General features: G+C 43.5%; 1 protein-coding gene across 9 annotated transcripts in view; it reads right to left on the bottom strand.

The window, feature by feature from the left end:
- RAB23 (RAB23, member RAS oncogene family) overlaps window positions 1–8,998 on the bottom strand; it is a 58,215-nt gene extending 49,217 nt beyond the window's left edge. For 5 of the 9 annotated variants that reach the window (XM_017345219.3, XM_051854621.2, XM_051854624.2 and 2 more), the window contains exons 1-3: window positions 8,691–8,998; window positions 4,599–4,818; window positions 1,071–1,156 (exon numbers count right to left, since the gene is read on the bottom strand). In XM_017345219.3, coding sequence (XP_017200708.1) covers window positions 1,071–1,156; window positions 4,599–4,753 — 241 coding nt within the window. In that variant the 5' untranslated portion in view covers window positions 4,754–4,818; window positions 8,691–8,998. Of the gene's footprint in view, window positions 1–1,070; window positions 1,157–4,598; window positions 4,819–7,975; window positions 8,116–8,208; window positions 8,357–8,690 lie in introns of those variants that run through there. The other 4 variants (XM_070073917.1, XM_070073915.1, XM_070073918.1 and 1 more) reach the window with 4 other exon arrangements.
- Window positions 8,999–13,508: the final 4,510 nt, after the last annotated feature.

The following is a 13,508-nucleotide window of genomic DNA, read 5'->3' as shown; positions in this document are numbered from 1 at the left end:
AGACCCGGAAGAAGCTCCTGGCTCCTGGCTTCGGATCGGCGCAGCTCCGGCCGTTGCGGCCAATTGGAGAATGAACCATCGGATGGAAGACCTCTCTCTCTCTCTGCCCCTCCTCTCTAGGTGTAACTCTGACTTTCAAATAAATAAACACATCTTTTTAAAAAAAAAAAAAATGAAAAGAAAAAGTGAGGATGTGGTGACATAGATAAAGACAGCCTCCACCAGAGAAATTGAGAGAAAGTGGCAGGGGAGGCAGTGTGTTCAGGACACAAATTCTAGTTACAACAAGGAGGTGAAAAGTTCAGAAAAAAGAGGAGACGACACAGAAAGGACAATCAACTGTGCCTTTATATCTCTCACAGAATCCGAGAAATGCAGAGTACAAAATAATTCCTATTAACAGTATGAATTAATATTCACTTGGCATCAAGAGGCCATAATGCCACCTGGTATTAGATCATGTTATTTTGTTCTCTCATTTCAATCACCATTAGCAGCAGCACTGAAAATTTTTAAATTCCAAAGAGGAGGGACAAAATTTTATATGAAAATGTTAAAGGAAACTTTAAGTTCTATTTAGTTTCATTTAGAAGTTAACTAAGCCTGCTCTTGGGGAATGAAGCCCACATTTCAGTTGGTTCTTTCTTCTTATATGTATCTCATGCTTTTCTAAACTTGTATAAATGCTGTGATTTCATGTGTCATAACAATATGCCATATTATTTGTAAGGGTTTTATTTCTTCAGTATTGTTAGTTACTACTCTGACCATGTGTGTAGAAATTTTCTTGTGGTTAGAGTAAGAACTGAACAATTTCTGACTGATTTGGTCTGGGAAGGCCTATGTGAGTCACATGCTAAGGCAGAAACAAACTGTCTACTGTGCATAGTGTTACTTGCCAATCTATAAGATCTTTAGAATAATGAACTGGGATTTAAAACATACTTTAAAACTGTTTTAACAATTCTTAAAGAGAGACCCTTATATGGTACACAAAGAAAGCAAAATTCTTAACTTAGTCAAAAGAACATGGCTTACCCCCAACTAAATAAATCCAGCCCAAATTTTACCTCGATAATAGGCCTTTGTTATTGCGTCAAATTCCTCTTGACCGGCAGTATCCCACAACATTAATCTGACATCTTCATCATTAACTCTGAAATGAAAGATGAATTTATTTCATATGTAATGGAAAAGGTTTTTTTAAAGATGTTTTTATTTGAAGGTCAGAGTGATAGAAAGAGATACAGACAGATCTTCCATCCTCTGGTTCACTCTCCAAATGGCCGCAACAGGTGGGGCTGGCCCAGGTTAAAGCTAGGGGCCTGGAACTCCATCTGGGTCTCCCACATGGGTGGCAGGAGCTGATGCACTTGGGCTATCCTCCACACCTTTCTCTGTTGCATTACAATGGAGCTGGATCAGAAGCAAAGCAGTCAGGACTCGAACCAGAGCTCAGCTACAAGATGCTGGTATTGCAAACAGCAGCTTAGCCCACTCTGCGACAATGCTGGCCCCAGGAAATAGTTTTTAATAATACAGCCTTGTGTATATTTTTATTTTAAATCTGAAGGTATTAAAATTGCATTGTTAGTTTCATTCTGACAAAGTATTTTCGAATGTTGAGATTGTTACCAACAGTGAAAATAAAGCTATAACTTTACATATGATTTTGATTTACTTGCAATGGTTTGTTCTTCAACAGACAGTGGCGGCTCTGAGCACTACTGGAAAAGGAAATTTCCTCAGGTCAGTGCTTATCCTTCCACTTTAATGGGTCCTAATGGCCTAGTAATAGAACACCCATCTCTACTACCGAGGAAAGGTGTTTTTTTCCCTCATACTAGTTGTTTAACTCTTTATTTAGTATAGGGTTAATCTTATGAGTATAAAGTAAACTGAGAATAGATCTTTCTAAAAATTAAGAGTAGAAATAGAAAGAGAGGAAGATAAAGGTTGGGAGTGTGGGAGGGAGGGAAAAATCATTATGTTCCTAAATCTGTACATATGAAATGCATGAAATTTGTATACCTTAAAGAAAAAATAAAATAACAGGCAAAGAAACAGCTTACCTATTTGGTTGGCTTTTAACTAGAAAATTTAGTGTAATTTGTCATACAGTTGATTCTTGTTATTCCCAGTAGTTTAAAATAAAAAACATTTATGTACTTATTTATTTGCAAGGCAGAGTTATAGAGAAAGAAGGAAAGACAGAAAGAATGAGTGAGACAGAGCTTCTATTCACTGGTTCACTCCCCAGATGGCTGCAACAGCCAAGACAGAACCTGGTTGAAGTTAGGAGCCTGGAGTTTCTTCTGGATCTCTTACTCCACTGGCAGGAGCCCAGGCACTTGGGCCATCCTCCACTTCTCTTCCCAGGCCATTAGCAGGGAGTCGGATTGAAAGTGGAGCAGCCAGGGCACAAACCAGCACTCATATGGGATGCTGGCATTGAAGGCAGGAGCCTTACCTTCTATGCCACAACACCGGCCCCTCCCAGTAGTGCTATACTGTCACCATGAACACTGAATTAGCAAATACTGCACCACTGCTTTTTAGGGGAAATAGAGAGTTAGGTTCCTGAGAACCTTTAGTTACTTTTTTGTCAACTGGTCAATATATATGACCTTGTTTTCTGCGTGTTTATATTTAAAGATAACTTGTTAATATAATTGTTAGCTCATTAACACTGAATTCATGACAAACAATGCTATAGACCAACAGCACCATAACTTGTATATAAACAAAGCTTATCTAACACACATATTTTTCTCCATTAGCCACATCACAGCTTTCTTGCACTTCAGAACCCAAGACAGCCCTCAAATACTTACACTTGAGAGCCATTTTCAACAGTAAAATCACCAACAAAAAGCACAAAACGTGAAAAACAGGGCAATACACAGATTATAAAAAGGACATGTGTTCACTGTGTGAGCGCTGAAACAAGAAGAGTGCCTTATTTGACCTCAGCTGGGAAAGACCACGCTGGGCAATTCATGAGTTTTTGCTGCTTTGCACATGTCCACAAATGACCTCAAAAGTACTGGTTCTGGGGTAACAAATTTTAGCAAGTGAGTGAACTTACAAATATGGAATCTCTAGATGAGGATCAATTATTATCAAATATTAATTTGGTTTCAAGTAATAAGTATAAAAAATAAATGTCATCAAGACTTAAAATGAGTTCTCTTAAAATATGTTCTAAGAAAGTAAGCAAAGATGAAAATACTAAAAATAAGAAGGGTATGGGACTGGCACTGTGGAATGCAGTGATGCCTGTGTCCCATATGGGCTCCAGTTTGAGACCTGGCTGCTCTACTTCAAATCCAACTCCCTGCTAACGTGCCTGGGAAAGCAGAGGAAGATGGCCCAACTCCTTGTGCCCCTGCACCCACACGGGGGACTTGGAAGTAGTTTCTGGTTCCTGGCCTTGGAAAGGCCCAGCTCCAGACTTTGGGGCCATCTTAGGAGTGAACCAATGAATGTAGGAACCCTCTCTCTCTCTCTCTGCCTTTCAAATATACACACAGACACACACACACACACACACACATATATGCATATAATAAAAGGGTACCGGAATAAAGATTAGAAAGTATTCCTTAAAAACAGTGAACATTAATTATCATTTTTGATATTATTGTCTGGGCTAGTAAATCAGATTTATTTCATGTTTCTTATTTCTGTAATATATTTTAGTTTTTCTCCTACAATTAAAATATTCTGATGACAAAAAGTGTAACTATGAAGCATTTTAGAATTCAACTAGATTTCCTGAAGCAGAATTTCCTTTTCACAGTCAAATTTAATTCTCCCAAATCTATTTTCTCTAAGAGTAAAAGCAAATTATTAATTCTCTAACATCTATACAGTCTTGCCCAGTTTGAAAAAGAGACATTCTTTTGTTTTGAAGATGTATTTATTTATTTGAAAGGCAGAATTACAGAGGGAGAGAGAGCTGGTTCACTCCCCAAATGGCCCCAATGACCAGAGCTGGGCTAATCTGAAGCCAAGAGCCAGGAGCTTCATCCAGGTCTCCCACATGGGGGCAGGGGGCCCAAGCACTTGGGCCATCCTTTGCTGCTGTCCCAGGCTCATTAGCAGGGAGCTGTACAGGAAGTGGAACAGCCAGGACTCAAAACCACGCTCATAGGGGTGGCACCGGCAACACCCACTACACCACAGTGACAGCCCTGAGAAGAGACATTCTAATCTAAAGGAGCCTATATAAGAGATGAAACCTTTATTCTGAGAGAATAACTTTCCTAGACAAAAACCTCATTAGAGTCAAGCAAGCCATCAGTTTGTCTTTAAGAAATCTCAAGGTGTCACCAATAAATGTACAATGGATATAAGGTAGGAAACAAAGGGGAGAAAGGAGTAGAAGAAAAAAATGAGAGAGGAATCGGAAAAAAAGGCAAAAAAGGAAAAATAAAGATATATTTGGTAACAAATAATCGAAAACTACCATCAGCTATTCCATAATCAACTGCTAGTAGCTGTCTATCCTTGGGCCATACTACAATTAATTACAAGAAAGTCTTGGACAAAGTTCATAAATCAATACTAAAGGGATAAAACAGTCAAGTACTTACTGGATTTGTCGCTCCAAAAAATCAACTCCAATGGTTTTCTTGTAGTCTTTCGTAAAAATGCCTTTGCAATATCGCTGAATCATACTTGATTTCCCAACCGCTCCATTCCCTACAACCACCATCTTGATGGCCACTTCCAGATCTTCCTCCAACATTTTTGGAGTTGAAATGGTTTTTGTACCAACTCTAATTATAGGTAATCAGGTCTTCTCTCTCAGATCTGCGGTTTAAAAGAAAATTCATTTTTTTTCATGACACAAAACTTGTACAAAATAAAACTATAGCTGTTCCATCAAAAAATAACCTGCATTATATTACCCTGTTTCCGTGACTAAGCACCTTTCTACCCCTTACAGGTAAACTTTTTGAAAGGTGAAGAAATACACTTTTATTTTTTAATCCTTATAAACAGTACAATGTATGACATTCATATATTAATAATAAATGCCTAGATCTACATAATTCTCCCCTTCATAGAGATAACTATAGGCATTGGGGTTGAGGCATGACTTAGAGCTGCCACTTATTAGTTCTAGCTAACCTCTAAGAGACGTTACTCCTTAACATCTTTGAGTTTCAGTTTCCTGGCAATAATATCCACCTCACAGGGTTGTTGACCAATGATACATATAAAGCACTTAGCATAATGAAAGTTAAGCATCTGAAAATTAGTAGTTTTATGTAACATAATAAATCCTCCATAGGCACATAATAATACCACCATATAGGCAACAAATAAAACCTGAGGAAACTGCTTTTCAACCTCACAGGTAATAATTAATTAACGTCCCTAGAGAAGCACCCCCAGAAAGGTTCTGTATAATAACATGCTACCATGTGTCAGCACTGGGCTCTTAGTTACACTGCTTCAGTGTTCAGGTTACAATGAATCCTGTACAAATAACCTTATACCCCTTGTTCTTTACTTTCAGACCATAGTTACTCACATAATGAAAGTAGCAGAATGTACACTGCTGACATGTTAGAATGAAAAACAAGAGAAAGTCAATTTCTGATTTTTTCCCAAAATTGCAGCAGCTCAGCTCCTGTCCATTTAGTTATTATATTCTAACTACTCTAACTGAAAACCCGTTCATCTGAATACAGAAAGTGAGTCTGAAACATGAAGAATGTCCCTTTCTGTGTTCCTAGTAGCACCTCAGCAGTTTCCCTGGTACTTCACAAACTTGCAAGATCCTAAGAACCACTGAGGAGCAGCATTTGTGAAAGTATCCATTTGAGGCATAGTTAATCAGAAATTCAGAGGAGTGGCCCTTGAAATCCGATGTTTAGAACAATCCCAGAAGTGTGCTGTGTAGTTCTCCCTGCAGGAGAGATGCTAGCTGGTTGTCTCAGTGCTCCAGTCTCGAGCTGCTGTACTGCCACTCTTGTTAAGACCACACTGACCAGGCAGGGCTCCTACAGTCAAGTCAGTCCAGCCCCATGTGAGACTCTTCTTTGCCCTGGGGCTTCCCATCAAACTGGTTGAAATTTTCTGAGCTTCCCTGCAGGCCGGGGCTCTTTCCACCCAATCCTCTCTTCTTCCCAGGCGTGGAACTGGAGATGCAGTATGGAGGCTCTGCTCTTCATCCTTCACAGGCACTTCCCCCCAGTAAGTCTCTTGCACTTTCAATTCCATACTGATGTCTGCTTCCTGGAAGACCTCATTGGAAACACACTCCAAGTGATTCTCAACCCTGCCTACACAGTGGAATCATCTAGAAAACTTAAAATTACAGTGACGTGTGGATCCTGCCTCTAAGATTTAAATAGTCTAGGGTAGGGGCAGTGGGTTAAGCTGCTGCCTGTGACAATGGACTACCATATCAGAGTGCAAGTTTGAGTCCCAGCTGCTCCACATCTGATCTAGCCCCCTGCCAGGGCATCTGAGAAAGCAGCAGAAGGTAGCCTAAGTACTTGGACCCTAGCCATCCACATAGGAGACCTGGAAGAAGCTCATGGCTCCTGGCTTCCACCTGGCCCAGACCCAGGTATTCTGGCCATTTAGGGAGTGAACCAGCAGATGGAAGATCTTTCTGCCTCTCCCTCTCTCTTGGTAACTTTGAATTTCAAATAAATAAATAAATCTTTAAAGCCACTGCCTGCTGGGCCGGCATCCCATATGGGCGCCAGTTCGAGTCCCGAGTCCCGCCTGCTCCACTCCAGATCCAGCTCTTTGCTAAGGCCTGGGAAAGCAGTAGAAGATGGCTCAAGTCCTTGGGCCCCTGCACTGGTGTGGGAGACCCGGAAGAAATTCCTGGCTCCTGGCTTCAGCTCAGCTTGGCTGTGGCTGTTGGCGGTCAATTGGGGAGTGAACCAGCAGATGGAAGACCTGTCTCTCTCTGCCTCTGCCTCTCTGTAACTCTGCCTTTCAAATAATAAACCTTTTTTAAAAATGATATAGCCACTCTGGAAAAGTCTGACAATTTTTAAAAGGTTAAACACACATTTACAACAATATCCTGCGATCCCACTCCTATCAGTATCCTAGAGAAATGAAAACTTATGTTCGTACAACAACCTGTACATTTTATAGCAACTCCATTCATAATCACCTAAAATGGAAAACAACTCCAAAGGGGCTTCACTACGTGTCAGTACCACGATGAACAAGCTGTGGCACATCCATCTAATGAAGTGCTCAGCAGTAAGAAAGCGCACTATCCATACACAAGACAACTTGGAGGGATCTCCAAGGCACTATACTGAGTGAAAGAGGCCAGTTAGTCAAAATGTTACATACTGTGATGATTCCATTCACAGGACATTCTGGAAACAGCAGTAAAGGCAAGGGTCAGAGTTGTAGTTAGTGGGATATAAAAGGACAGCATGATTTGGGGAAGGGAGGTATAACTGACTGTAGAGATGGTGACATGAATCTAAAATTCACAGAACTTTACACCTCAAAAGGTCAATTTTACTGTATGATAATTTATTACAGTTCAGAGAAAAAAATGAAACCAGATTACTATGTGATAATCTAATAAAACTCAAGGGAAAAAAAAGAAATCAGATTTAACACCAGCAGACTGAATTTTGTGATGGATGCCCAACAACACTATAAAACACTCTAGCAAAACCACTAAGTTCCTGACAATACGCTGAATTCCGAGTACAACAGTTTAAAAATCGACAGTAATAATTTATATAAACACCCCTTTTCCCAAATTTAATCTTTACCAATCAACGCATTCTAATAAATCAGAACAGGAATCAGGACGAGGTAACTCACTGATCAAAAGGTTGCCTGTACTTTAGTACGGGTATGACTGCATTTTGAAAAAAAAAAAAAATTACTGGAAAAACTTCTCAGGGTCAGTAAAAAGTTACCTAGCTGTTGGGCGTTATATAAAACCCGGAGAAGTAAACAGCCCTACCGCGACTTCATGCTCTCGCACTCTCGGGAGCCTGCACGCCGACCTCGGGCAGAGGGATTCCGTGGCAGCCCGCGGCGTCGGGGAACAGGGCAGCCTGGCTCATTCACATTCTAGCAGGCTCCCAGGAGGAGCCCGGGCAGGGTGGGGCCCCACCGCAGGGAGAGGAGGGCTGTAAAAGTCAGGGCAGAGCCTGGGGACCCTCAACCCCCAGCAAACCTAACCCGGGCACTTACGGCCCCCTGCTGGGTCTCACTCGGCCCGGCTCGCCCCTTCCCCCGTCGCGGGTGCGGGGAAGACGAGGAGCCGGATGCTGGGCCAGGCGCGGGGCGCACTACCTCGTCCCCGCTCCATCCCGCTCTTTCCCGCCCACAGGACAATTCCAGGGACCGACATCCGGAGAGGCCCCGACCGCCGGGAGGTGGGAAGCGGGCGCTAGAAAGGCGCCGCCCCCCAGCTCGTCCCTGGAGCGCCGGCTCGGGGCTCGGCCGCGAAGGAGCGGACGCCCAGCGGCCCGGGCTGGGGGCGATGGAGCCCGGGCCTGGAGGCCCCTGCCCCTCGACAGTTCTCCCCACTCCCCAGCCTAAGGCAGATCCCAGGATCCGAGGGAAAAGCAGGTCCTTCCCCAGCGAAACTGGGAGAAGTCCCAGACCCTGGAAAGAGTGAGGGAGCGCAGCGCCACAGCGCCGGCAGCCCCGGAGCGCCGGCCGCTACTCACCGTCCCCCCAGCCACAGACCCGCAGCCCGGCGCGACCGGCTCCTCCTGGTCGCGGCGCAACCGCCGCCACCTCCCAACGCGCCAGGTCCCCCGGAGGGGCCACACAGCTGGCTAGCGCCCGCTTTCGCTCTAGTAAAAAATGATTGTGATTTTTTTTTTTTAATGAACTTTACTAGTGGCCAAGGCTCAGAAGGAGCAGGCTCAGCAGCTGCTACCTCCGCCGGCGCTGGCGGGGCGCGGGAGACCGGACTCCCCTCATCTGTGGACCCGCCGCGCTGCGGAGCATGCGCCGGGCGCCGTCTGCGCATGCCCCGAGACTATCCGCGCCCCCACCTCCCCGGCTCTGGCTGGTGGCGGGGAGGGCGACTGCCCTGGGTTCCCCGCGCCACTGTCGGAGCCTGGCGTGCCTTGGGGGGTAACCACAGGCCAGCAGGCGCTCCTAGGTCGTGGCATCCTGGAATCAGAAATCGAAGAAGGCGCGCGTGAGTGTCGCCCGCACAGTGATGGAACTTCCAGAAGTGCCCAAAGAACTTGCCTCCGTCTTGGGCACACACTTTATTTTCGTGACCTGATGACATCCAAAGGGCAGAGTGGGTGAAAATGTCGAGCAAAGTCGAAAACTCATTCACACAGTTCGCAAGATTTGCTCGAGCAAAGTAAAAGCCTGAGATGGTTAATGAGTCAAAGAACCAATTCCAAAAGGTCCCGTGAAAAGTCAATACTCGCACAAACTTGCTTCAGTTCTTTTATATTTGAAAATAAAAGACTGGGAGGTGGGTGGGAGGGGAGGATGGGAAAATACCAAGTGCTGCAGGATGTGGAGTTACTGAATTCTAAATGAATTCCACCTTGCTGCTGGAATGTAAACTGGAACAACACCTTTGAAACAGTGTGGCATTGTCTGCTAAAGGCGCATAGCTGTGAGCCAGCAAGCGGTTCCAGTGCTGCAGGTACAGCCAAGAGAAATGTGTAGGAGTGAGGCACTGACTGGCAGGTATCAGAATGCTCCTGACTGCTTTTGTGGTAGTAGCCCGCAAACGGGGGTTCCCCAAAAGACCCTCAACAACAGATGAAATATACATGAATAAATTCGCAGTGTTAGTGAAGTGGAACACAGCAATAATGAACCATCTGCATCCTCAGATGGCAACGTAGATGAGCCGCAGAAACCTAAAGCTGAGCATAAAAAAAAAAGGGCAGAAAAATAGAGATTCAGTAAGTCCATTTCTAAAAAATATAGACAGGAAAACTAAGCTACTGAAAGTTAGGCTAACAGTTACCTTGGCAAGTAGGGGCTAGGACTTGAAATGAAGCCTCTTGGGCACTGGGAAGGCTCTCTCTTGAATGTGGTGCTAATTACACATATTTGTCCATTTATGAAAATTAAACTACACTGTTATGCACGTTTTCTGTAATGAGTTGTAGTTCACATACAGTAAGTTTAAAAATTAAAATGTTTAAGTTTTTAGAGATTGTTTTTACTGATTGTAACATTATTAGCAGGAAATGTAATGTCAAGCCAGTTTAAAACTGGGATTTGGTCAATAGTATTTTTTTTTAAAGATTTATTTATTTATTTGAAAGTCAGAGTTACACAGGGAAGGAGAGGCAGAGAGAAAGAGAGAGGTCTTCAATCCGCTGGTTCAGTCCCCAGTTGGCTACAACGACTGGAGCTACACTGATCCGAATCCAGGAGCCAGGAGCTTCTTCCAGGTCTTCCACATGGATGCAGGGGCCCAAGGGCTTGGGGCATCTTTACTGCTTTCCCAGGCCGTAACAGAGAGCTGGATCAGAAGTGGAGCATCCAGGACTCAAACTGTTGCCCATATGGCATACTGGCACCACAGGCAGTGGCTTTACCTGCTACACCATAGCACTGGCCCAGATAGTATTTCTCAAGCTTGAATAATGCTTTGGCCTCCTTTTAAAAAAATGAAAAATAAGAAAAAAAGCAAGCAAACTACTTGAATAGACATTTCGCCAAATAAGACATACAATGTCCAACAAGCGCATGAAAAGACCCAACACCACTAATCATGAAGGCAGTGCAAATCAGAACCACAGTGAGATACCACTTCATACCTATTAGGATGGCTAGTTGCAATGATGCAGCCACTGTGGAAAACAGTACAGTTTATCCAAGAAATGAAAAATAGTATTATCATATCATCCACCAATTCTGCTTCAGAGTATAGACTCAAAAGAATTGAAAGCAGAAATTCAAACAGATTTTTTTAAAGATTTATTTATTTATTTGAAAGACAGAGTTACAGAGAGAGGTAGAGCCAGAGAGAGAGAGGTAATTTATCCCTTGGTTCACAATCCGAATGATCACAATAGCCAGAGCCGAGCTGATTTGAAGCCAGGAGCCAGGAGCTTTTTCTGGGTCTCCCATGTGAGTGCAGGGGCCCAAGAACTTGAGCCATCTTCCACTGGGTCCCAGTCATAGCAGAGAGCTGGATCGGAAGTGGTGCAGCCGGGACTGGAACCGGCGCCCATATGGTATGCCAGCACTTCAAGGCCAGGGCTTTAACCTGCTGTGCCACAGCACTGGTCCCAATAGATATGTTTACAGTCATGTTTATAGCAGCATTATTCCCAATAGCCAAGCGGTATATATATACATCTCACATTTTCTTTATCCAGTCATCAGTTGAAGGGCATCTGGGTAGATTCCATATCTTAGCTATTGTAAATTGAGCTGCTACAAAAATAGGGGTATAGATAACTCTTTCATATGCTGATTTCATTTCCTTTGGATAAATTCGAGGAGTGGGATGGCTAGGTTGTATGGCAGATCAATTGTTGGACTTCAGAGAGATCTCCATACTGTCTTGTATAATAGTTGTACTAGTTTCCATTCCTACCAACAATCTGCTAGCGTATCTTTCTCTCCACATCCTCACCAGCATTTGTTATTTTTGGATTTTTGCATAATAACCATTCTAACTGGGGTGAGGTGAAAACACATCGTTGTTTTTGTTTGCATTTCACTGATAGCTAGTGGTCCTGAACACCTTGCTATGTGTCTAGTGGCCATTTGTATTTCATCCTTTGAAAAATGCATGTTCATGTCCTCAGCCCAGTTCTTAACTGGATTGTTTGATTGTTGTTGAATTTCTTGAGCTCCTTATATATTTTGGAAATTAATCCTTTTCAAGTGTATGGTTTGCAAATATTTTCTCCCATTCTATTGGTTGCCTCTTTGTTGAATGTTTTCTTTGCTGTACAGAAGCTTCTTAAATTGATGCAATCCCATTTGTCGGTTTTTGCTTTTATTACTGCTGGGGTCTTATCCAAGAAGTCCTTGCCTATAGCCATGTCTTGTACTGTTTCCCCCATGTTTTCCTCTAGTTATTTGATGGTTTCAAGTCTTAAGATAAGTCCTTGATCCATTGTGAGTTGATTTTTTAAAAAAAATATTTATTTGAAAGTCAGAGTTACACACAGAGAGAAGGAGAGGCAGAGAAGAGAGAGGTCTTCCATCCTCTGGTTCACTCCCCAATTGGCTGCAACAGCCGGAGCTGTGCCAATCCAAAGCCAGGAGCCAGGAACTTCTTCTGGGTCTCCCATGTGGGTGCAGGGGCCCAAGGACTTGGGCCATCTTCTACTGCTTTCCCAGGCCATAGCAAAGAGCTGGATCTGGAGTGGAGCAGGCGGGACTCGAACTGGCGCCCATATAGGATGCCTGCACTGCAGGTGGCGGCTTAACCTGCTACACCACAGCAGCGGCACAGTGAGTTGATTTTTTATAGAATGTAAGGTAGGGGCCTTGTTTCATAATTCTGCATGCAGAGATCCATTTTTTTCAATGCCATTTGTTGAAGAGACTGTCCCTTTTCCAGGGAGTGAGTTTAGCTAATTTTTCAAAGATTAGTTGGTTGTAGATGCATGTATTAATTTCTGGGGTTTCTATTCTGTTCCATTGGTCCACATGTCTATTTTTGTGCTAGTACCCGGTTATTTTGATTATAACTTCCCTGTAATATGTCTTGAAATCTGGTATTGAGGTACTTTAAACTTTATTGTTTAAAGTTGCTTTAGCAGGGCCAGTGTTGTGGTGCAGCAGAGTAAGCTGTCTACAAGTGCCAGCATCCCATATGGGTGCCAGTTCAAATCCTGGCTGTTCCAGTTCTTATCCAACTCCCTGAAAAAGAAGCAGAAGGTATCCCAAGTCCTTGGGCCCCGGCACCCATGTGGGACACCAAGAAGAAACTCCTGGCTCCTGGCTCTGAGCCGGCCCTGCCCTGGACATTGTGGCCATTTGAGGATTTGATCAGATGATGGAAGATCTTGCTTTGTCTGTCTCTCCTTCTCTCTCTCTCTCTCTCTCTCTCTCTGTAACTCCGCTTTTCAATAAATAAATAAATCTTTAAAAAAATTTTTTTTTTTGCCAGCATCTGTCTTTGGAAGGTCCTGGGGTCCAACTTGAAAAAAAAAAGAAAGAAAGATTGCTTTAGCTATTCAGGATCTCTTGTGTTTCCATATGGATTTTTTCTAGTTCTGAGAATAATGTCCTTGGTATTTTTTTGAAGATTTTATTATTTATTTGAGAGGTAGAATTATAGACAGAGAGATGGAGAGACAGAAAGGTCTTCCATCTTTTGGCTTACTACCCAAATGGAACTGAGCTGATCCAAAGCTAGGAACCAGGAGCTTCTTCCAGGTCTCCCACATGGGTACAGGGGCCCAAGCACTTGGGCCATCTTCCATGGCTTTCTCAGGCCACAAGCAGGCAGCTGAATTGGAAGAGGAACAGCCAGGACACAAACAGGCGCCCTTATGGAATGCTGGCGCCACAGGTGGAGATTTGGCCTA

Source organism: Oryctolagus cuniculus, chromosome 5 (genome assembly GCF_964237555.1).
Source record: "Oryctolagus cuniculus chromosome 5, mOryCun1.1, whole genome shotgun sequence".
In the NCBI taxonomy this organism is placed as follows: Eukaryota; Metazoa; Chordata; class Mammalia; order Lagomorpha; family Leporidae; genus Oryctolagus; species Oryctolagus cuniculus.
This window is presented reverse-complemented; position numbering and strand designations above follow the sequence as displayed.